Source organism: Urocitellus parryii, chromosome 4 (genome assembly GCF_045843805.1).
Source record: "Urocitellus parryii isolate mUroPar1 chromosome 4, mUroPar1.hap1, whole genome shotgun sequence".
Taxonomy (NCBI): domain Eukaryota; kingdom Metazoa; phylum Chordata; class Mammalia; order Rodentia; family Sciuridae; genus Urocitellus; species Urocitellus parryii.
Genome location: NC_135534.1, coordinates 3576728 through 3599908, shown reverse-complemented (window position 1 = coordinate 3599908; position 23181 = coordinate 3576728). Strand labels below are relative to the sequence as shown.

The window sequence follows — 23181 nt, the reverse complement described above, 5'->3', positions numbered from 1 at the left end:
AAAAAGAACTTCTCTTCATGATTGTGACTTGCTCCAGGACTGCCCTTTGGCTTGCTGGTGCTGGAGAGGGGTCTCGCGTGGGTGGTCACTGGCTTCTTGACCTCACGTGAGGGGCTCCCGTGGCCACTGGCCATCCACCTTGCGCTCAGTGTACCAGGTGGCCTCAGGAGGATCTCCCTCACAGAGTGTGCGGGGCAGCTCTGCCAAGGCCAAGTTCAAGAGCAAGCCAGGGCCTCGGTGGACCCGTGGGTCAGTGCCAGGGCACACACCTGGGCTCCGACAGGGCACCTGCTCCCCCGGGCGTGTGCATTGGCCTGCTCTGAGGGCCCACCTCCAGGCCCCCACGCGCTGGCCCTTCTGCGTAAGGAATGCTAGAGGGAGGCTCCGGCCAGCCGGGTTTGCTATCGTAGGGCCGGCGGTTTGGTAGGAGTCCTGGGGTGTCACAGTCCTTGAGGTCCAGGGACAGCTCTCCTTTGCGATGGGGACTGAGTGTCTGGCTCCATGCCGTCACTTCAGGGAGGTCTGCTTGGTTTCTGCTCTCCAGGGTCTTGTTCTTTTGCTTTTGTCCTCTTCCTCGGGGACCTCAGTCCTGGGCACATCACGCCCCGCCTGCCTCCCCGTCTCTCCCCTCTCTGACCTGCTGTCTCTTCATCCGTTGGTCTTCCTGCTGTTTATCCCTAACACTCTCCTGTGCGGCGGGTTCCCTGGCACCTCTCCTACTCTTTGGCCCGGCTCCGTCTGCAGGCCGACTTCTGCCCGCTGTCCTGAGGCTGCTGTTGGGACCCACCTGTCCTGGGAGCAGGCACAGCTCATTCCCTTTCCTCTTCTGTCACATGAGTGCCCTGCTGTCCCATGGCACCCTCCAGAGTCGGGCCCATCTCGCTCTGCCGGTGGCAGGGGTGGCCGGGACACTGAGCTGGAGCAGCCAGAGCTTGCATCTTGGTGCAGTTAGAAAAGGCAGGAGGTTTGCCTTCTGGGAACAGCCAGGTGGTGACAGCGAAATGGCCAGGTCATCGCAGCTCTTCAGCACCGAGCGCTTCAGGTTCAAGGTGCCACCGCAGAGCCTCACGGGGAAGTCACCAGGCCCTGCTCTCGCCTGCTGAGGGCTCAGCAGCGGCTCGTCTTGATGCTCCGGGATGGACTCCCAGCCTCAGCGTCCCATGACTGCAGCACTGTAGGAGCCCTGTGGCTCCCGGGGCCATGGGCGCTCACCGTAGCATGGCCGGAGTGGTTTCTTGGCTCAGGTGCCCTCCAAGGCTTCTGCAGGAGGCCCTCTGGGAGGACAAGCAGAGGGTGCCACAGCACACCCAGCAGGGAGGGCGTCCCCAGCAGAGCGTTGGGCCAGCCAAGGCAGCATCACCAGTGACTTTTGACTGTGATGTCCCAGCCCCCTAAAGCAGGGCGGGAAGCCTGGAGCCATCTGCAAAGGGGGCCACCGAGCTGGCCCTGGGCGGGGGCGGGGAAGGCCCTGGGCAGGTCCACTTCCTGACCAGGTTCTCACTGGGTGTCTGCTTGGACCAAGAAGGAAGGGAGGTGACTTTTGGTACAGCCACGTGGCCATCAGGGGACCTGCAGGTGGGGCAGGAGTGCTCGTATTGGGATGGCACGTCTGTCTGGTGCACCTCGTGAGCCCACCTGAAGCTAGGGTGTAAATTGTGTGTCCACCACCACCTTTGGTGCCCTTCTGGGCCTCCCGGCCCACTGCCCTGGCCACTACCCATCCTGTGGATATGCGGCGTCATTCACCATCTCACCAAAGGCATGGGTCAGCGTGCAGGTTTAACGGCACGGGAGCTGACGGCATGGGTCAGCGTGCAGGTTTAACGGCACGGGAGCTGACGGCGTGGTCAGCGTGCAGGTTTAACGGCATGGGAGCTGACGGCATGGGTCAGCGTGCAGGTTTAACGGCACGGGAGCTGACGGCGTGGTCAGCGTGCGGGTTAACTGCCCGGGAGCTGACGGCACCGGTCAGCGTGCAGGTTAACGGCACGGGAGCTTCCCGTCACGGGCTGTGGCTGGGAATGCTGCTCTAGAGAGCCACGTGCCCAGGATGGAGCTGCGGAGCTCAGGCCCACAGGCACAGCCGCTGCCCCGGAGGAGCGCCTAGGTGGCCGTCCACTTTGCTCCTTGCTGTCCTGTTTACCTTAGACAGGAGTCACAGTGCTGTGGAGGGCTGCCGGGCTCTGTGGACACCTGAGACACCTGGGCTGAGAGCCTGTGCTCCGCCCCGGCTGGGGGCCGTGTGCGTCTGTCCGTGTCCCTTCCGGCCTCAGAGCTGCAGTGTTCCCTTCCAGGCACACAGAGGAGTACTTCCTCCCTCGGATGCTGCAGGACCTGACTCAGCAGGTGAGTCCTGCCCTGGACACTTGCCTTCTAGCCACACTCACCTCTGCCAGCTGACGGCGGGCTGCGTGGGGCAGGAGCTCACGGACAGAGTCACAGGAGGCTCCGTGGCTGGCGTTAGAGGCAAACCAAGGAGGGACTTGGGTGCCGAGCGCAGTGGGGTCTTAGGAGTCGCTTCTCCCCACACCACCCCCACCCCCACCACTGCTCTCCTTCCCTCCATGAGGCAGGACCTGGCCTCTGCACTCTCACCCCTGGGAGGACTGTGTCAGACCTCCACTGCGGCCCCAGGGAAGGGGCTCTGAGGAGGGGCGGGTGAGCTGCCGTGGTCGCAGGGCAGAGGCAGTCCTCGGCCAGCTTCCCCGCTGGACACCCACCTGAGGCGACCAGCGTGAAGGGGGATCTGTTCTGCGCTCGGCTCCAGAGGCTCCTCCTGGTGGCTGGGCCTGGTGGCTTTGGGCCTGGGCGAGAGGTGGTGGCCGAGGAGCCAGGGCAGAGACAGGAGGGGGGTCAGGGCAGTCCCCCTGAGAAGGGGATGAAAAGACTGGCTGGTGACAGTGTCCAGAGGGTGGAGGCGGAGCTCAGGGCTGTGAGTCAACAGTGCCCTGCCCCTGACCACGGCTGTGGCTGTGCCTGGGGTGACTCGAGACCCTTGGGGATTGGCGGAGGAGGAGCCCTGGGCCGGCAGACCTCGGCCCGAGGACGACCCAGGGTGGGCTGGGCTCAGCGTGGTGGCCCTCGCAGAGGTCTCCTGGGCCGGGTAGTGCTGGGTCAGTACGCAGCCCAGACAGGAGGACCGCTGAGTCCACCCTCTCCACCTGCAGGAGACGGTGCCATTTGGAGACGCGGTGCTGGCCACCCAGGACACCTGCATTGGGAGCGAGATCTGCGAGGAGCTCTGGACACCACACAGGTCAGCTGGGCCCTCTGCTGTCCAGTCCATGACCTCACGTGGACCAGCAGGAGGACCTGGGGTCACAGCTGCAGGGTGCGGAGTCACTGAGGGGCAACTGGAGGGGCTGCCAGGGGCAGTGGAAGGAGCCTAGCTGGCCTTCTGTGCTTCCACCACAGCCCACACGTGGACATGGGCCTGGACGGCGTGGAGATCATCACCAATGCCTCGGGCAGCCACCATGTCCTGCGCAAAGCCCACGCCAGGGTGGACCTGGTGACCATGGCCACCACCAAGGTAGGCTTGGGAGGGGCTGCTGGTGGACTGCCAAGGCCAGCCCTAGCCCAGAGCCTTCTGGAGGCTTGGCGCCTAGGGCAGGGCCCGGCCAGGCAGAGTGGGAATTTGGGGCCATGATGACGGCCTGTACTCAGGGAGCACAGGCTGCCGTCGTCCAGGGCTCCCTCGAGTGGCCTTGCTAGCCCTCATGGTCCCCTGGAATCAGGCTCTGTCGACACCTCTGGTGGGTGGGAGCCCTGGTTTCAGGGAATACACAAGGGAGCGTCCCCGTGTCGGCCACTGTAGTGGGCACCTGAGCACAGCAAGGGACAGAGGTACCTGTCACTCCTGCGACAGGTTTCTTGCCGTGGGCTTGCCCTGGGCTCTGCCAGGCCGAGCACTGGAGTCTGTGCACCTCGCTGTGGGGAGTGGAAGCCTTGCTGCCCGCAGCCCGGGGCTGGGGGGTCCACGAGGACCCCGGCCACTGGGCCGTCCTGCCATAGGCGCTGTGTGGGGAGGAGCTCTGGGTGACATGGGTGGGACAGGGAGGGTCTGGCTCGGCCAGGCCTCCCCGTGGGGCCTGCAGAGGTGAGGGCGATGACCACCGCTGACCGTTCCCCTCTGCCTCTCGAGAACGGCGGGATCTACCTGTTGGCCAACCAGAAGGGCTGCGATGGCGACCGGCTGTACTACGACGGCTGTGCCCTGATCGCCATGAACGGGGGCATCTTCGCCCAGGGCGCCCAGTTCTCGCTGGACGACGTGGTAATGAGCCGAGGGTGGTCTCACACCTCCCGGCTTGGTGCCTGGTTCAGGGCACCTGTCCCAGTGGCCCACCTGTGAGTGGTGAGGGAGGACTGTGCCCGGGCGCTGCTGGCTGGGCACCCAAGAGTGAGCTGGGCACAGCTGGCCATGCCACAGGCCACAGGGGTTGAACCTAGGCCATGCCCACCCAGTGGTGAGCCGCAGGCGCTGGACAGGCTCCGTGGAGATGTGGGGCTGGGCCATGCTGTGCCATGCGGGATGCGAGGGGCCCCTTGGAGTGATTCTCAGCAGGTGGACAGAAACCTCTTCTTAGGGATGACAGGCGTCGAGCCCGGTGCCATGTTGGGGACTAAGGGCCCTGAGTCTGGCTGAGGGCATTGTCCCCTGGAACAGACAGAGGGGTCCTTTAAGGTGCGCGGTTTTCCAGGGCAGTGCGTGTTAACATGAGGTCTCACCCACAGCGCCCTGCGCTCCGGGGGCAGTGGAGACCCGTCCCTCTGGTGGGGCAGGGGCTCTCTGAGCTCACAGATGGCAGCGGTGAGGGCCAGGTGCCCGGGGTGCTCACGAGTGCCTTACCACCCGAGGGCAGGCAGAGACGGCGGCTGGACCTCGCTGCAGCCGGTCACGGCTCAGAGAAGGTCCACAGCCTCGCGGGGCCACGACCATGTGTTGAGTCACGTTGGGTGTCAGTTCCTTTCCTGCAGGGTCAGTGGGGGGTCCAGGCTCGCCTCACGTCTTTGGCACTGCCTGGGGCAGCTGTGCCGTGGGGAGAGCACACAGAGGCTGGTGTGCAGAGGCCGGGGCTGGGGAGAGGAGTCTCCCGGGACCGCCCAGGCGGGCGTGAGGTGTGAGCAGCGCTCAGGCCGCCGTGCTTCCTCTGCGCTCCGGGCGGCTAGCGGGCTCCTCCTGTAGCGCCTTGGGCTCTCAGGGGGACGCACCGCACAGCAGCCTGTGAAGGTCACCGAGAAGAATCCCTCGTGTTTGGGCCAGCTTTGGCAGGCTCCGCTTGGTGCCCGGGGGCCTTCCTCTACCCTTGGGGTCTTCTGGGCATGTCCTCCGAGTTCTGCTTTCCCAGCGGCAGCGTCCTGGAGGCCTGGTCAGTTGGCGTTAACCACAGCATAGGTGGAAAGATGGGGTTCAGGCCCTCCTACTGCAGGAATGCTGGGCACTGCCTGCCAGTCAGGTGGCCTGACCAAGACCCTGTCCACATGTCTGAGCCACAGGCTTCTTGGCAGCCCACCCCTGGCTGGCACCTTGGAGGCCCTGCAGTTCCCGGCCCCCAGCGGATCCTTGGCATCTGCCTTGAGCAAGGAGGTGATTCCCAGCGCGTGGAATCCCCCGGCTACTACAGTTCCCACCTCTGACCTTGTCCACAGCTTCAGGGACAGGCAGGAGAGAGTGACCGGCCTGCGGCACGGGGGGTGGTGGCACGGGGGGTGGCAGAGCCGTCCTCAGGCCGAACGCAGAGGCTGGGCCTCCAGGCCGCCCTCCGTGTCTCCGGGCCACGAGCCAGGTTCTCAGAGCCGCCCGGCACCCTCGCTGCGGGAGCTGGCCTGTCCGTCCTGCCAGGCCCTCACCCCTCAGTTCTGGTCTCAGGTGTCCGGCTCCCTGGGTGCTCTGGTGGGGCGGGTCACCTTTCATGAAAAAGGCCCCATGCGGCCCTGGTTCTCTGAGGCTTGAGCCTCCCTGTGCTCCAGGCCTTCTCTGTGGTGCTGGGGGTGGAACCCTGGGCCTCGGGCCAGCCCCAGCCCCGTCCTCTCAGGGGATAGCAGAGAGCCCCGGGGCTGGGGGAGCCCTGGTTTGCTTCCTCTTGATGAGTGTCTTCCAGCTTGAGTAGGGACCACTGTTCAAGGCAGAGGGAGCCAGGGGCCAGCCAGGTGACCACAGTGTCCCACGTCACCCAATGGGGACCAGAGGCTGTTCTTGCTGTCCCGTGCTTTTGTTTGAAGTGACAGATTCTGGGAATGTCATGTGACTGTGATGTCTGTTCATAAAGAAAGGAATGATCTCTGTGAGTTAAAACCTCTTTTCTGCTCCATGTCACAAGTAGCAGACCCCACAATGAGCCAGAGCAGGTGACCTCCTGGACACAGGCTCACCAGGTCAGGGCCCAGGCATGGGTGGCCAGGGCTCTGGCTCCACCTCTGCCAGGCCCCACTGCACCTTCCCGTGTTGGTTTCCTTCTCAGGCTGCCTCTGCTCATGGGCATAGGATGGCAGCAGCAGCTCCAGCCATCTCATCTCCACCTGGCCGTGTTCAGAGTGTCTTTTGCTTAAGAAAGGCGCTTTCCTGGAAGTCCCCGCAGTGCTTACTGGCAGAGTTACGTCTCAGGCTGGGATTGGTGGATCACTAGCCAGGGCCTGAAAGCAGAGGCTCTGGTGGAAACAGGAAGGGTCTAGTCAGCAAGGATGCTTTCCACCCTGTCCCTGGGCCCCAGGAGTCACAGGTCCCAGGCTCTCTGTCGATGTGACTCGTCCACACAGCACAGTGACCGAGGCACGTTATGGGCAGGGGAAAGAAACAGAAGGAACATGGTTCTCTGGAATCTCCCCAGGAGGTGCTGACGGCCACCCTGGACCTGGAGGATGTCAGGAGCTACAGGGCAGAGATCTCCTCCCGAAACCTGGCGGTGAGCGCCCAGCGAGCCCCTGCAGGGTGCCTGCCCAGTCCTGGAAGGGGCCCGGGAGGTGGCCGGGCTCACTGCGGCTGTGTGGGGCAGTGCAGGGTGTGGACATGCAGTGGGAGCTCGGGGCTGCGGAGTGGCCGAAGGACCTGGAGGCCGGCCTGAGCCCTGGGCGCCCGCAGCACGGTGAGGTCAGGGAGGCAGAGGCTGAGGGTTGGCCCCTGGGGGGCGTGACACGGGGACAGACGTGGGAGCAGCCTGGGAAGCCAGAAGGCCCCACACGGGGGCCACAGCCAGGGCAGGCAGGACGGCAGGCAGCACAGCCAGGTGAGGTTCAGGGTGAGCCAGCGTGTCCAGGACTCCTGGAGGCGAGCACGGTCCCTCGCCCTGCCCCCCCAGTCCTCTGGCCGAGGACCCAACCCCACATTCCTAAGACGTCATCACCCACAGGCCACCAACCAGTGGTCACTGTGACTGGGCGACTCTGCGGGCAGCCCAGAGCGTGCAGCTCAACGTGGGCACAGCCACAGTTTAGAAACCGCTTTACGAGGCGCAGTGCCCACACCTGTCCCCCGCCCAGCCCAGCCCGGTGGGGTTTCCCTGTCTTCCTGGGGTCACGTCACGTGGGGTCGATGCTGGAGCATCTCCAGCACCCCTGGCAGCAGCTGAACCCTGAGTGTTCACCCTGCCCCGTCCCCAGCCTCTGTCTGCAAGGACCTGCAACCCCGCCCACACCACAGGGTGGGGTCAGACCAGGCGTAGCCTCACACCTGCTGCCGTCACCAGCAGAGCTCCACTCGCCTGCAGCAGGGCACATGTTTGAGCCACGCTCCTCTTCATGGCTGCGTATTGCTCCACCCTGGCAGGGACCCTGGTGCTCACCCTCCACCACTGAGGGCACTTGGGGCACTAGCCTGTGTCCGTTAGGAACAGTGTTGCCTGACGTCCACATGCAGATGTTGGGACACTCACATCTGTCCCCTTGGGTCACAGACTCAGGAGTGACCCCGGGGGCTCCTGTGGTGACTCTTGTGTAGCCCCAGGGCTGCCGGGCTGTTCCTGAGCCCTGCACCATTTCCGTTCCCACCAGCAGGGAGCGGCTGCCATGTCTCAGGCCCTGGCCAGCGCTGGCCACCGCCTGCTGCTGGGGTTCCAGCCCTCCCAGTCTCCCCGAGGGCTTGGTCTTTGTTCCTGGTGGGGGACCTCACTTTGTCCTGAACGTCCATCGACAGGCCAGCAGGGTGAGCCCCTATCCCAGAGTGAAGGTGGACTTTGCCCTCTCGGGCCACGAGGACCTGCTGCAGCCCGTCTCTGAGCCCCTGGAGTGGAGATACCACAGGCCCGAGGAGGAGATAAGGTGGGCAGCCCCGGCAGGGGTCCCTCACTCGTGTGGCCGCGTCGCCCAGCAGCTGCCGCCATTTGCACTGGGGCGGGGTGGCACCGCGTGCGCCCAGTGGGTCTTCAGAGCCTCATTGGGGCCGAGGGTCTGGATGCTGGCCGGACAGCCTGAGCTCCTCTCCTGGGCCAGCAGTGTCCTTGAGCTGCATCCTTGGGCACAAAGGTGCCGTCCTCTGCGTCTCGGTGGCCCCATTTCAAAAGGGGACACTAGTGACACGTGCCCCCCAGGCTTGTTTCAGACCTGAGAAGCCCTAACTCCCACCAGGTATTGGCAACGGAGGCCGGGGCCTGGCGAGAGCCAGGCCTGCTGGGCAGCTCTCCCCCGGGGAACCCGCGCAGGTGGGCTGCTCGGGTGCCCCAGACTCAGCGCTCTTACTGCCCTGCAGCCTCGGACCCGCCTGCTGGCTCTGGGATTTCTTGAGGCGAAGCCACCAGGTAGGTGCCCCGTGTCCACTGCTTGTTCTGCCGGGTGCCCTGCGTCCGTCTGGGACAGGCTCGGGATTCTTTGCTGTGCCTGCAGCTAAGGGTGCTGCCTGGGGCAGCCGTCTGCACTGGCCGCACGCCAGGTGGGCCCGGCTGGCTGGCCACGGGAGCCTGGCAGGACCGTCTGGGCGTTCGGAGCTCCAAGGCCCACGTTGTGCTAGTCGGTGGCCGTGCTGGTCTGGGATGCCCTGTGGAGAGTCAGCTCAGGCCACGAGCACCTTCCCTCCTTCCGCACGTGCTGGGCGTTTTCCTCCCGGGCAGAGCCCTCTGCGGCCTGTCGGGCCTGTCAGTGGGCAGGGCTGGGCTGCGCTTCAGGCGCGCTGCTGTTTCGGGAGTTTGGCTTACCCTGTGCCTGGCTGGCCCATTTCAGGCTGGGTTTCTCCTGCCCCTGAGCGGTGGCGTGGACAGTGCGGCCACTGCCTGCCTCGTCTACTCCATGTGCTACCAGGTCTGCGAGGCCGTGAAGGGCGGAAGTAGGTGATGTCCTTGACCCGGGAGCTCCGGGGTGGGCGGTTGTGGCATAGTGGGCGAAGGAGGCTTTGTGCCGTGTGCAGAAGTCAGAGCCCAGGGACAGCAGGACACTCGGGTCTTCTCCTGGGGCTGGTTGCTGCTGTGGCTCTGACTGCAGAGTCATCGTGACTAAGCCCGTTGCCGTCTGTGACACTGAGGCCCTGTGGGGGGAACACGTTTTGGGGACTGTGCAGGTGCCCAGGGATGTCTTGGGATTCCATCGAGGTTCCCTGGGGACAGCCTGGGATTGGCTGCCCACGGACCCGGGGATAGCCCAGGATTGGCTGGACCTTCACGGCTACTTCTACTCTTTCTGACTTGGTGGTTTTCAGATCAGGAAGTGCTGGCCGATGTCCAGGCCCTCTTGAACCAGAACAGCTACATCCCCCAGGACCCCCGGGAGCTCTGTGGGCGCCTGCTGACCACCTGCTACATGGCCAGCGAGAACTCCTCCCAGGAGACCTGCAGCAGGGCCCGAGAGCTGGCCCAGCAGATCGGAAGGTAGACTCGGTGGTGCGAGCACAGGCAGGCAGCGGGGGCCAGGAGCCAGCTGCGGACACCGTGGCTGCACTGTCCCTCAGTATGTGCCTAGGAGCTGCCGGGGTCTAGCTGCCCTGGGTGTGAGCCAGTCCTCTGCCCTCCCTGGTCCTCGACAGCGTCCCGTCTCCACCTCCTTCCCTCCTCCATGCCCAGGGCAGCCTCCTCACCTCCTGTGAGCACCAGGGCACAGGAGTGGCAGAGGGGAGGCCTGGCTCCCGCCCCTGCCCCCGGCACCTGCTCCCAGGCTGCCCTGACTGCCTCCTCCTCAGGCAGCTCTCCTCCAGGACGGTTGGGGAGGCGAGGCGTGGCCTTTCAGAATGGCCCAAGGAGGAGCCGCCGCACCCCGTTTGTGAGCTCCGCTGAAGGCTGCCCCCCAGCAGTCCCAGCCTGGTGTAGTGACGGAGACAGGAGCAGGGCCTGAGCAGGGGCTGGAACAGGAATGACCGCGGCTCGTCGCCGAGAGGCAGAAACAGCCCCACCTGCAGACAGGGAAGAGGCAGGGCGTGGTGGAAAGGGAGTGCCACTCAGCCACACGCAGGGCACACGTCGACCCGCGCCACGTGTGCGAGCCTTCGAGTCACAAGAGCCAGGAACCCAGATTTAAAAGCTGCCGCAGGCCTCCCTCCAGGCGGCTCTGCCTGTGTGGAAGGTCCTCATCAGGCAGAGCCCAGAGTCAGAGAGGAGCGGGAGTGACCCTGGCAGGGTCGGGCTTCCAGGTGCCGGAGCCCTGCACTGCATGACAGTGACATGGCGTGATGCCGTGAAGGCGCCAGATACCCTGGGTCACGCACGGTGGCCAGGGCCAGTGGAATGTGTTTTTCACAGGTGTGCGTCTGCGCACTGCCACCCACGCGGGTCCCTTCTCCTTCCAGCCACCACATCAGCCTCAACATGGACCCAGCTGTGACGGCCATCTTGGGCATCTTCCGCCTGGTGACGGGGAAAAGTCCTCTATTTGCAGTTCATGGAGGAAGCAGCAGGGAAAACCTGGCTCTGCAGAATGTGCAGGTGACTCCACTTCTGGGCTGTTGTCCCCAGAGGGGAGTGGGGCACAGGGAGCCCTGGGGACTGCTGGTGCTGGGGATAGTAGCCTTGTGCCTCGCTGGAGACACTGACCACACAGGCACGAGGACACGGCTGCAGGCTGAGCACGTGCTCATCTAAGAGGGCACAGGGTTATAAGAGTGTGTGTGTACGCACAGGTGTGCACAGATATGCCTGAATATGTTGTGTGTGCATGGGTGTGAGTGTGCATATGTGTGTGTAGCTGTGCGTGGAGTGTACGCACAAGCACATGAACATGTGTGTGCAGTGTGTGTGCCAGAGTAGGAGTCTCTGTGCCTGCATGTGTGAGCACATGGAGGCGTGTGTGGTGTGTGTGTGGGCCTGTGTGAGCGTGTGTGTGCATAGGTGGCATGTGCATGCTTGAGAGCTTTCCATGGTGTTTGTGAGTGTGCAGAAGTGTGTGAGCACAAGCATGCTCATAATTAAGGGTGTGCCGGGAGTGAACATGGGCATATGTGTGTTACTGTGTGAGCACAAGGATGGCATGATTGTGTACGGGAATGCAAAAGTATGTGCAGGAGTGTGTGAGCATGGGCTTGTGTGTGAGAGTGTTCAAGGTTGCTTAGGGGTGCACAAGGGCTCGGGGAGAGCAGGAGAGTACAGGAGCGTGAGGGGCTTGGGGTGTGCAGGGTCAAGCAGGAGGTGCAAGGGCTCGGGGTGCACAGGGTAAACAGGAGGCACGAGGGCTCGGGGTGCGCAGGGGTGAGCAGGAGTGCGTGGGGGCTCAGGGTGTTCAGGGCGAGCAAGAGCACGAGGGCTCTGGGTGTGTCGGGCAAGCAGGAGGTGCAAGGGCTTGGGATGCTCGGGTGAGCAGGCGCGCAAGGGCTCGGGGTGTGCAGGGCGAGCAAGAGCGCGAGGGCTCTGGGTGCGCCGGGCGAGCCGGGGCGCGAGGGCTCGGGGTGCGCAGGGCAAGCAGGAGGGCTCGAGGGCTCGGGGTGCTCAGGGGTGAGCAGGAGGCGCAAGGGCTCGGGGTGTGCAGGGCTAGCAGGAGCGCAAGGGCCTGGGGTGCGCAGGGCTGTGCCGGGGCCATCAGAGCAGCCCTGCTCCTGCCTCTTGGGTGCTGCCCTTGGGTTGGGTGCTGCTTATCAGTGGAGGGAGAAGAGGCCCCAGGCACCACTGCTCCAGGCTGTCATATCCCCGTCCCCTCTCCTTGCGTGGATGGCCTGTCCCCTCCAGAAATGCCAGTGGTGAGGAATGAGGAGGCCCAGGCTCCTCCGTCTTTGGAGAGCAGGCCCCTAAGCGCTCTGCAGGCTGGCCTGACGGACGACTCAGGGGCCTTCCCTGCAGGAGGTCGCCCCGAGCCAGCTTTCCCCTGGAGCCTTGCCGGGGACCTACACCTGGGCTGGGACGGGGTCAGGGTGTGGCACACCTGTCCCGGGTTTTGCTGGGTGATTCTCCCTTCCCTCCTGTTGTCCAGGCTCGGATCAGGATGGTCCTCGCCTACCTGTTCGCTCAGCTGAGCCTCTGGTCTCGGGGCGCCCCTGGGGGGCTTCTCGTGCTCGGATCTGCCAACGTGGATGAGAGGTATGGTGGTGTGGCGGGCGTGCAGTGGTGGGCTCCTGGGCATCCCTGATCTCAGGGTGACATGCCTCCAGAGGCAGCCTCCCCCAGCACCCGGCTGGTTCTCGCAATATCCACACAACACCCAGGGAGGAGCCGTGTTACCCCATGGCTCGGGGACGTCTGGTGCCCACAGCAACGTGGCGTCCCCAGAACGTCAGGACCCTGGAGGGTGCAGATTGGCTGGACATTGCTGTCCCTCTGGCCCGTGCCCGCCTGCCCTGCCCCAGCCCGTTTCCTCCCTCCACAGTGCTCACTGGGGCTGTGCCCCACCCTGATCCAGGGCCTGCTGCTCCTAGATATTCAATGGTGACCAATGTCACTTCTCTGCCTATAGTTTTTACCTCCAACCCAATGGCTCATTTGTTATGTGGACTGAAAAATAGTCCCTTCCTCCCATTGTCCAGAGGCGCCCTCTCGTTTCCAGGTAAACCAGGCTGGTCCCAGGCTTAGCGGTTCCCTCTTCCCTGAGGTTAGCTCCAGGCCTCTCAGCTCTTCTCTAATCAGCTGAGGAATCTCAAGGACTTTGTCATCTACCCATCTGTCAGTTCTTGCATCAACCTGTCCATCCATCAGTGGCCCCACCTGTCTCCCATTCTATGCATACATCTGACCACTCGTCCGTCCATCCATGCATCCATTTGTCCATCCATCTGAGCACCTGCCCACTCAAGTACCCACTCACCCATCCATCTGCTCATCCTTCATTCTCCAATCCACCCACCCACCCCCCGTCCTCCGGTCCCACCCCCATACATACCCTTCCACCCGCCCTTTCCCACCCACCCTTCACCTACAGTCTGTCAAATCTTTCTACGCCCTTGCAAGTCTGCAGATGTCTTCTAAGTCCTACTTTTTAAGCTTTTGGATCCTATTTTATGTCCCCTGTGTCTGGTAAACCCTGCCCTCCTCGTGCTGTTCTGTTCCTGCCTCTCTGTCACCCCAGTGCTGTGTGGAGGGCACTGTTTCCGGGGGGCTGACGGCTGGGGTGTCCTGGGAGCACTGTGCTGCCCCAGAGAGGACGAGAGCGGCCGTCTGTGAAGTTTGTGGCTGGACATCTCCCCCGACGCTGTCTGCCCTCCTTTTTTCTTTTGTTACTAAACATTTTACCAAGAATCAAGCGTCGTCCCAGGGCGGGGCGCGCTCTGGACTCACAGGTCCCGGGTGAATGTCGGGAAGACAAGGTGGCGCACTCAGGGCGTCTGTGGGCCGCCCGTCCCCGTCCAGCTCCCTCTGTTCCGTCCGCCTCCGGGCACACGGGCCCCTCGCTGAGCAGACCTTCCTCTGTCGGGTCCCGTGACAGGGTCCCACGGTGCCGCCACAGTGTGCCGGGCCTGTTTTTACCTGCCGTACCCCACTCCTTCTTCTCGCTCCCGACAGCCCTCTCTCCTGCACTCTCCAGGGCAGACGCGGGTGGACATTTCTGTAGTGCTGAGCTTAAAGGGCGTTTAATTCTAATTGTTCCTCCTGCCTCTGACTGTGCTCCTGGCTCCGCAGCCTGTGTGTGCTCACTGCGCACTGTGGTTCCCTGTCGTGGGTCTTCTTGGTATTGTGAACAAAACACAGAAGCAGCTCCCGTGTCACCCTGCCCGTGTCACCCTGCCCCGTGTCACCCTGCCCGTGTCACCCTGCCCCATGTCACCCTGGCCCGTGTCACCGTCCTGTGTCACCCTGCCCCATGTCACCGTCCCGTGCCACCCTGCCCCGTGTCACCCTGGCCCGTGTCACCGTCCCGTGTCACCCTGCCCGTGTCACCCTGCCCCATGTCACCCTTCCCCGTGTCACCCTGCCCCATGTCACTGTCCTGTGTCACCCTGTCCCGTGTCACCCTGCCCCGTGTAACCCTGCCCCGTGTCACCGTCCTGTGTCACCCTGCCCCGTGTCACCCTGCCCCATGTCACCCTGCCCCATGTCACCGTCCCGTGTCACCCTGCCCCGTGTCACCCTGCCCCATGTCACCCTGCCCCGTGTCACCATCCTGTGTCACCCTGCCCCATGTCACCGTCCCGTGCCACCCTGCCCCGTGTCACCCTGGCCCGTGTCACCGTCCCGTGTCACCGTCCCGTGTCACCCTGCCCGTGTCACCCTGCCCCATGTCACTGTCCTGTGTCACCCTGTCCCGTGTCACCCTGCCCTGTGTCACCCTGCCCCGTGTCACTGTCCTGTGTCACCCTGCCCCGTGTCACCCTGCCCCGTGTCACCCTGCCCCATGTCACCGTCCCGTGTCACCCTGCCCCGTGTCACCCTGCCCCATGTCACCCTGCCCCGTGTCACCCTGCCCCATGTCACTGTCCTGTGTCACCCTGCCCGTGTCACCCTGCCCCATGTCACCCTGCCCCCTGTCACCTGTCCCGTGTCACCCTGGTGGAGGCAGACAGACAACAGCATGTGGCACGTGTGCACAGTGTCTGCAGAGAGCACTCGAGGGGAGGGTGCGTGGGAGGCTCCGTCGAAGCCCTCACCGGGGCCTCCTGGGACTGGAAAGGCCTGCGGGAGGGGCAGACCCAGCTCACGGAGGGGCCCCTACAGAGCCCTGGGGTGAGGCCATGTCAGGATTAGAGGCTGTCGTTGTCCCCTAGAAAGCCAAGCGTGGGAGATGGAAAGACCTGCTGGGCAGGTTGGGGGATGGTGAGGTGGGGGTGCAGCGACTCGAGACAGGCCTTTCCAGGGGTCACACTTGAAGGAGAGGGCAGCTGCAGGAGTGGCTGGGCAGCCTGGGGACAGGAGACGACATTTCCTTGTTTTAAGATGCCAATGGGAAAGGCCGGTGGACAGGAGCAGGGCCGTGAGGCAGGAGAGCAGGGACCAGGCAAGGTGCAGGCTCTGCTGGGAGCCACCAGCCTCCACTGCCACAGAGGGCCACGGGAGGGCACAGAGGGGACTGAGGGGTGTGAGGTTCCACTCTGAGAGGCTTTTCCCCATGAAGGAGGAGGAACTGGCAGCACACTAGGGTGGGGGGAGCAAGGGGTGACACGTGGGGAGGGGACAAGACGCTGCCTGGAGACAGGTGATGGCAGTGGGGCCGCGAGACCTGGAGGCAGGTGTCTCCTCTGCAGCCGTCTGTGCCGCGGGGACCGCTCCAGGCTGGGTGGTGGCACTGCTGAGCAGGGGTGGCAGAGTGGAGGAGAGGCGGCAAGGGGCGGCCACGGCAAGGTGGGCAGAGGCCTACGGCTCCAGGTCCTGGTGAGTGGCACGTCAGAGGCTGTGACAGCGACAGACGCGACAGAGAAGGCTGAGGAGCCCAGAGGCCAGGTCCCTCCGGCCTCAGCCTGCAGAGGCCAGTGCTGGCGACTCCCAGATCTGCTTCCCAGCCCCTGTCTCCCCGCCCCCTCTCTCCTGCAGCCTCCTCGGCTACCTCACCAAGTACGACTGCTCCAGCGCAGACATCAACCCCATAGGGGGGATCAGCAAGACGGACCTGAGGGCCTTCGTCCAGTTCTGCATGGAGCGCTTCCAGCTCCCCGCCCTGCAGGGGTGAGTGTGCGCCACCACCCACAGCGGCTGCTCCTGAGCCACTTGGGTCTTGCCAGCCCAGCCCAGGGCCACCCTCACCACCACCCAGATACCTTCTGTAGCTCCCTATCACCTGGCGAGAGAGTCCTGCCCTTCAGCCGGGCCCTGGGGTCCCATGACCAAGCCACTGCCTCCTGCACAGGCCGGGCTCTGCCCTCCTGTCCTCTCCACTCCTCTCCCTCCACCTAAGGCAGGGGACTGATGCGGGCACCTGGCAGGCACCTGCCCTAATGGCGTCTGCCAAACTGACTGGCATCCAGGCTGTCCGGCTCACTGCGTCCTCCCCAGGCCCAGGCCGCCTTCTCCTGGCCCCAATGAGGACTGGGCAGTCTTGTCCCCAGGGGCACTGGGCAGTGGCTGAGGCATTTTTAGTTGTCCCAAGGCTGTGTTGCTAGAAGCTCCCGGGTGCAGGCCAGGGGGCTCCTAAATGCCCTGCAGCACTCAGGACCCCTCGGGTCTGCCCGGCCCCAGGTGACACTGTGCTGGGGAGAGGCACGTGGCTGCCCTCCTGCCATCAGCCCATCACGGTCAGGTCACAGAGCCCCAACAACATCCACTCGCCTCTGCCAGGGAAACCCTGGAGTGGCTCTGCCTGCTGCCCACCTCCCAAGGCTCAGGAGCCCATCCACACTGTGGTGACCAACCCGTGTTCTTGGCCACAGCATCCTGTGTGCACCGGCCACCGCGGAGTTGGAGCCCTTGGCCAACGGACAGGTGTCCCAGACGGATGAGGTAATGGCTCTCTCGTGGCAGGCTTCTCCCACGCCCCGTGGCCTGCGTGGCAGGGCGGGCTCCTTCCTAGCCTCTCTCTGCCCAGGAGCCCATGCACCCTGGCCACGTCCCAGCCTAAGCTCAGGGACCCAGCGTCAGTCCCCCCCTGGCCTTTGACACTTTGGTGGCTTTCTCACTGTGAGTGGGGCCCAGGAGAGGGGTGACGAGGTAGGTAGAGAGGGGACCGTGGCAGACTGAGGGATGCAGAACCCCCACGGAGGGTGGGCCCTCTGGTTTAGAGCAACCTCATGCTGACCGCTGCCTGTTGGGCCCCTGCTGAAGGACATCACCAGACCCGCCCCATGTCTTCTTCAGGGAGGTTGAGGCCCTGGTGCAGGGCTGCCAGCTTCGGTGGGTGGGGTGAGGAAGGTCTGCCTTCACCTGTGCCCACCTGCGTCCCGGCACTACTTATTGATTAGACTGTCCTTTTCCCCTGTGAATTGTCTTGGCGTCCTTGTTGAAATGAGTTGATTGTGAGTGTGTGGGTTTATTTCTGGACTTGGAGTTCACTTCCGTCGGTCTCTGCATCTGTCTACACCAGTTCCTCACCGTCTTGACTACTGTTGCTTTGTGGTAAGATTTGAAATAAGGAAGTGTGAGTCCTCCAACTTTGTTGTTTTTTCAAGGTAATTTTGGCTACTGTGGGTTCTTAAAATTTTCATATGAATTTTAAGATACATTTGGCAATTTCTGCAAAAAAACCCCAAAAACAATAGCTTAGATTTTGATAAGGATTTGTAAAGAGCCTGTAGACCAGGTCTGGGATGCCACCGCCTTAGTATTACATTTTCTGATCCATGAACATGGGATGTCTTCATTTTCACTTAACTCTGTTTTATAGTTTTCACAGTATTAGTTTACATGTCTTTTGTTAAATTTACTTATTTCAAAGTGTATTATTCTCTTTGATTGTAAGTGGATTGTTTCGTTAAATTCATTTTGCATTGTTGTGTAGAAAGTCATGTGACTTCAGTGTCGAGACTGCATCCCACACCGCGTTGGATTCCCCTCAGGAGTTCCCACTTACAGGACACACTGTCTGCAAGCAGCAAATGTCTTCTTTCTCTCCAACCTGGCTGCCTTTTCCATTTTCTTGCCCAGTACCCCTGGCTAGAAGGTGTAGTGTGATGAGAGCGGACATCCTTTTCCTGGCCCTGATCTGGGGACTTTCAGTCTTTCCCCAGTGAGGAGGAAGTTTGCTGTGGCTTTTTGACATGTGCCCTGTATGTATTGAGGAAGTTCCCTTCTACTTCAACTTGTTTTTTCCCTTCTCCTCCTCCTCCTCCTCCTCTTTCAAGACTGTAGGATCTTGCCAAATACTCTTTCTGCAATTTTGGATGTTAAACCGACCTTGCATTCCGGGGATAAGTCCCTTGCAGATCATCTTTTTTCTATGCTGCTAGATTGGGTCTGCTGGTGTGGTGTTGAGGATTTTTTGCCTACTCACAGGGGATTCTCATCAGTTGTCTTTTCATGTGATATCTTTGCCTAGTTTGGTGTCAGGAAAATGCTGGCCTCCTAGAAAGAGTCAGGAGGTATCCCGCCCTCTTTCTTCCTTTGGAAGAGGGTGTGAGAACTGGTCGTAATTCTCATATAAAATTTTGGTAGTTGGGGCTGGGGATGTGGCTCAAGCGGTAGCGCGCTTGCCTGGCATGCGTGCGGCCTGGGTTCAATCCTCAGCACCACATACCAACAAAGATGTTGTGTCCGCCGAGAACTAAAAAATAAATATTAAAAATTCTCTCTCTCTCTCTCTCTCTCTCTCTCTCTCTCTCTCTCTCTCTCTCCTCTCTCACTCTCTCTAAAAAAAAAAAAAACTTTTGGTAGAGAGCTGGGGCTGGGGCTCAGTGGTAGAACACTCACCTGGCACACATGAGGCTCTGGGTTTGATCCTCAGCACCACATAAAAATAAAACAAAGGTGTTGGGTCCACCTACAACTAACAAAATACATTAAAAAATTGTTTTTGGTAGAGTTCCTGGGAAGCCGTATGAGCTGGGCTTCACTTTGCCAGAAATACCTTCATTAGTGATAAAAATCTCGTTAGAAGTCTGCTCACATTTCCTCCTGAGCCACTTGGTATCCCTGTTGCTCAGGGCTCTACCGGGAGGCGGAACCCTCAGGACACGTGGAGACAGAGAGACGGGAGGGGACTGATCGGGGATTTGGCCCATGTGACTCTGGAGGCCAGGAAGCCTCATGGCAAGGTGGAGAACCAGGAAAACCGGTAGAGGTGGCCACTGCTCTTAAAATGCTGATCCCCTGAAGACGTCTCCATGTCAGCCCCAGGGGTTGTGGGTGCTGCAGGCCAGTCATTCAGGGGGGTGAGATGGAGAGAGATGGAGGTGGTGGTGGTGGGGGTCAGGGCAGGGCCCCTGAGGGGACACGAGGGGACCTGAGGGGACTCTGGGGCTGGGGCCTGAGGAAGCTGAATGGGCCATGGGGACAAGAGGCCATGTCCACATCACAGAGGGCCCTAAGGCCCAGCCAGAGGTGAGGGCCCCGCTGCTGTGTCCCAGAATGCTGGCCTCACTGCGTGTCTGGAGGTGGCTCTGGGGAGGGCAGCACTGAGGGCCAGAGCAGACACTGACCTCGCGGGCCTGACTGAGCTGGCTGGCGGGTCTCCTGTCCTGGCACCAGGAGGCATCCTGTGTCCTCCCATGTGGCCTGCTCCCTTTTCTCCAAGGCCACCAAGGGCAGCAGCTCAGGGGGCAGGAGACAGGATCCACCTGCTAGGTGTGCTGTGCCTCGGGTGGCATGGTCTCCGGATTGGCCTCTGGTGGGTCCGTAGTAGATGACCACAGATCAGGTGGCCCAGAACCAAGGGGCGGGTCCTCCCCACTCCAGAGGCCACATATGGCATCAAGGTGGGGCCGGGCTGAGACCCCACAAAGGCCCTGGGGGGAGCTCTTCCTGCCTCTTCTAGCTCTGGGGCCTCCGGGTGCCCTTGGCTTGTGGCCACATCGCTCGTCACTCTGTCCCTGCCTCTGTCTCAGAATGGCTTCTCCTCTTTCCTTGTGTCTCCTCTGGCCCTTTACAAGGACTCTGTCTTGGGATCAGGACCCACCAGGGTCATTTCATCTCAGGTTCTTGATCTCGTTACACCTGCAAAGACCCTTTTTGCAAATAAGGTCCCCTTCACAGGAACCAGTGCTCGGGACATAGGCACATCCTTGGTGGCCCCAGCACTGTCCTGCGGTCCTAAAAGCCAAGTTGCACCTCCAGATTGGCCAATGGAAGCTGGAAATGAAGCCAGTGTCCACTCCTGGCTCTTGAGGCAGCCTCGCCTCCCTGGGCCTCTGCCCTCTCTGGCCGTCACCTGGAGTGACCTTTGCCCTCTGCAGGAGGACATGGGGATGACATACGCGGAGCTCTCCGTGTTCGGGCGGCTCAGGAAGATTGCCAAGATGGGCCCCTACAGCATGTTCTGCAAGCTGCTCAACATGTGGAGAGACACCTGCACACCTCGGCAGGTGAGGCCGCGCGTGGTGTCACAGACGGAGCCACCCACGGAGCACCCCAACAGAGGCACCTCCAGCCCACCCCCCAGATACCCCCCGTGCTGTGTGCTCTAGGCTCCTGGCCCGGTCTTTACCTTTGTCTGCCTTGTCACCCAGAGAGGCTCAGCCTCCCCAGTGACCGAGGAGGTGGCCCAGCCTCCGGTGAGCGCAGCACCAGGGCTCCAGGTCGGATCCTGCCCACAAGCATGCTGGTCCCACAGCTGCCTGGGACCCTGTGGGGCGACTGGCTGCCCCTGCCTCCTGGGGCAGAATGTGACTGTTCTGCCGTGTTCACCTCAGCCAGTGCCAGACCTGCCTGGTGTCCACAGCTGCCCCGAGGGAAGGCCCCGAGAGGGGCTGTGGCCCACCAGCCTTGTGTGCATGCCTCGTCCCACATCGCGCCACTGCCTGGTGCTCTTCCCCTTCGCACCTCGACGCCCGCTGATCGCATGCCCACAGGTGGCCGACAAGGTGAAGCGGTTTTTCTCGAGGTACTCCATGAACAGGCACAAGATGACCACGCTCACACCCGCCTACCACGCAGAGAACTACAGCCCTGACGACAACAGGTTCGACCTGCGGCCCTTCCTGTACAACACGCGCTGGCCCTGGCAGTTCCGGTGCATAGAGGACCAGGTGGGTGCAGCGGCGGCCGCCTCCCCGGGAGCCGCGGAGCCCGTCCTGCGCGGAGGCAGGATATGAAGGGGGCGCTTTGCTTGTGATCTATTTTGACAAAAATCGTATACACGTTGGTGTGTACAGCGTGGCGTTCTGGACACGTGCCCGTTTTGGACTGGCCGGAGCAAGCTGTTCCGCCCGCAGCCCTCATGGCTCCGGCCCTGGGTGGTGAACACATTTCGCATCTGCCCCTGGCCCACGTGTGAGACATGGCACCTTAGCGGCAGCCACCATGCCACAGGACAGAGCTTCAGAGCCCCTTCTCCTGCCTGACCGCGTCCTGTGGTCGGCACCTCCTGCTCCTCCTACAGCCAGGAACCCGCTCTGCCCGTCTGTTCATGAGTTTGACTTTTCCACCTCCGTGTGTGAGGGGGAGCCTGTGGTCCCCCGGTGCTGGCTGCTTTCACTGGACAGGACGTCCTGCAGGCTCGCTGTGTCCCACCGGAAGGACTTCCTTCCTGAGGCTGGGTGGTATTCCCCGGGCTCCACGTGCCACACTGCCTGGCCCAGCTGTCCATGGGCAGATGCTTAGGCTGGGGCCACACCATGTGCAGGGGACAACCGCCGTGGACACTGTGGTGCTGACGTCACCACCCTGTCTGCCTTCTTTCCTGTGGCCACGTACCTCTGGGACAGTGGGTCACACGGTAGCTGGTAGCTTTGAAGGGCTGCCTCCTGCTTCCTGTGCGACCATGCTAGTGCCACGGACATTTGAAGCCAATCCGAGGTGGGCCTGGGCTGCTGGGCTGTGCCTGTGGACAGTGCCCTGCACTCGACCACTGGGACCCGTGCGTCATGACCAGGTGCCACTTGTGTGGCCTGAAGACCCAGTGTCTGCAGGCTCCCCTCCTAAGCCACCCTGCCCTCCCCTTTCTTTTTCCAGTTAGGAACAGAATAAAGGAAGGACTGAGAATCACTTCAACAAGGGTGGTCCTTCTCCTCCCCTTTGGCCAGGCCCCAGGCAGGAGCCCCAGAAAGCAAGTTAGCCGTGCCCAGCCCCATCTCTGTGAGAGGCGATAGTGGCCACTTTGTCCACACAGGGACATGGGGTCAGTTGTCAGTGCCCTGCTGAACTGGAGCCTGATGAGCCAGAAGGAGCCTTCATGCCCAGAGCCTGGCAGGAGGCGCAGATCTCTGAGCAGCTGGTGTGCAGACGGACACACCCACCATCTGCCAGGCTGTCCCCATCAGGGACGGTTGGCCCCAGTGTCTGGAGACGCTTTGGGTTGTCATCACTGAGGTGGGCGTCCCCACTTTGGCATCTAGTGGTGACCTGCAGGGACGCTGCTTCCGGCCTACAGTGCCCAGGATGTCTCCCCTCGCAGCAGAGAATTGCTGGTCCCTGGCATCCGTGGTTGAAGGATGCTCATGTTGGGGCCAGACGAGCCCCTGGACTTCACGGTAGCCAGGTAGAGGTGCTGTGTCCAGCTGAGTGCAGTGGAAATGTGCTTTCTGGCAGAGTGACCTGAGGGTTCAGTGGAAGTCAGCAGGAGACACGGGGTGGGGGCTGTGGAGCAGGGACTTGGGCAGGGCTCTGCTGCCTACACGCAGGCGCTGTCACTGGGTGGTGCCCATGTCCTGCATCCTGCAAGAGCCAATGCCCACCTGCTCAGCCACCCCGGACACTGCTCCCTGTGCTGGGATCGTGCGGGTTCCTTGGTGACCTGCGTTCTCAGTGCCAGCACCCAGCTGGCCGACTCGGTGCTGGTGGGTGTGTTGGGGCAGCTGGTGCTTGGACGCTGTTCTCACGGCCTCTCCCTCCAGGTCCTGCAGCTGGAGAAGAGAGCACAGAAGGACCTCGACGGCCTGGACTGACGGACAGCGCCTGCCGGAGGCCTCCCTCCCCGCGGCTCACTGTGACGCTGGCATCACCGTGACCAAGGACAGGGACACTCCCCACCTGGAGCCACTTGGCAAATCAGCCTTGATTGTTTTAAAGGCAGAGGGAGCTTTCAATCTGATTCCTCTTAAAGAAGCTGAAATAAAGCCATCAGAGCCAGTTAGGAGGGGCCTTGGTGGCCACGCTGCCTCTCTGGGGCTGGCATGGGCAGAGCAGGGTCCTGAGCGGAGAGAGGGAGAGACCTCCTCCCACCCTCACCTTCCTTCCTGGCCTGGGCTCCCTGCACAGCTTCCCGCTGGGCACCTGGGAGCCGACCTTCCCTACCCGTGTCCTGCAGGTCCATGGCCCCTGTCTCCGCTGGGCAGGAGCCTCCAGGCCGCTGCCTCCTCCTGTGTCCTGACCTTTGCCAACCGGAGCTGAGTGG

General features: G+C 62.3%; 1 protein-coding gene across 3 annotated transcripts in view; it reads left to right on the top strand.

Annotated features, from left to right (window-relative positions):
- Positions 1–22920, top strand: part of Nadsyn1 (NAD synthetase 1) — a 29136-nt gene extending 6216 nt beyond the window's left edge. For 2 of the 3 annotated variants that reach the window (XM_026411294.2, XM_026411295.2), the window contains 16 exons: positions 2295–2346; positions 3168–3256; positions 3415–3532; positions 4145–4276; positions 6831–6905; positions 8132–8256; positions 8684–8732; positions 9151–9253; positions 9623–9791; positions 10703–10838; positions 12313–12419; positions 15798–15929; positions 16631–16700; positions 20084–20212; positions 20699–20875; positions 22682–22920. In XM_026411294.2, the coding sequence (XP_026267079.1) occupies positions 2295–2346; positions 3168–3256; positions 3415–3532; positions 4145–4276; positions 6831–6905; positions 8132–8256; positions 8684–8732; positions 9151–9253; positions 9623–9791; positions 10703–10838; positions 12313–12419; positions 15798–15929; positions 16631–16700; positions 20084–20212; positions 20699–20875; positions 22682–22732 (1714 nt within the window). In that variant the 3' untranslated portion in view covers positions 22733–22920. The remainder of the gene's footprint in view (positions 1–2294; positions 2347–3167; positions 3257–3414; positions 3533–4144; positions 4277–6830; positions 6906–8131; positions 8257–8683; positions 8733–9150; positions 9254–9622; positions 9792–10702; positions 10839–12312; positions 12420–15797; positions 15930–16630; positions 16701–20083; positions 20213–20698; positions 20876–22681) is intronic. The other variant, XM_026411296.2, reaches the window with a different exon arrangement.
- Positions 22921–23181: the final 261 nt, after the last annotated feature.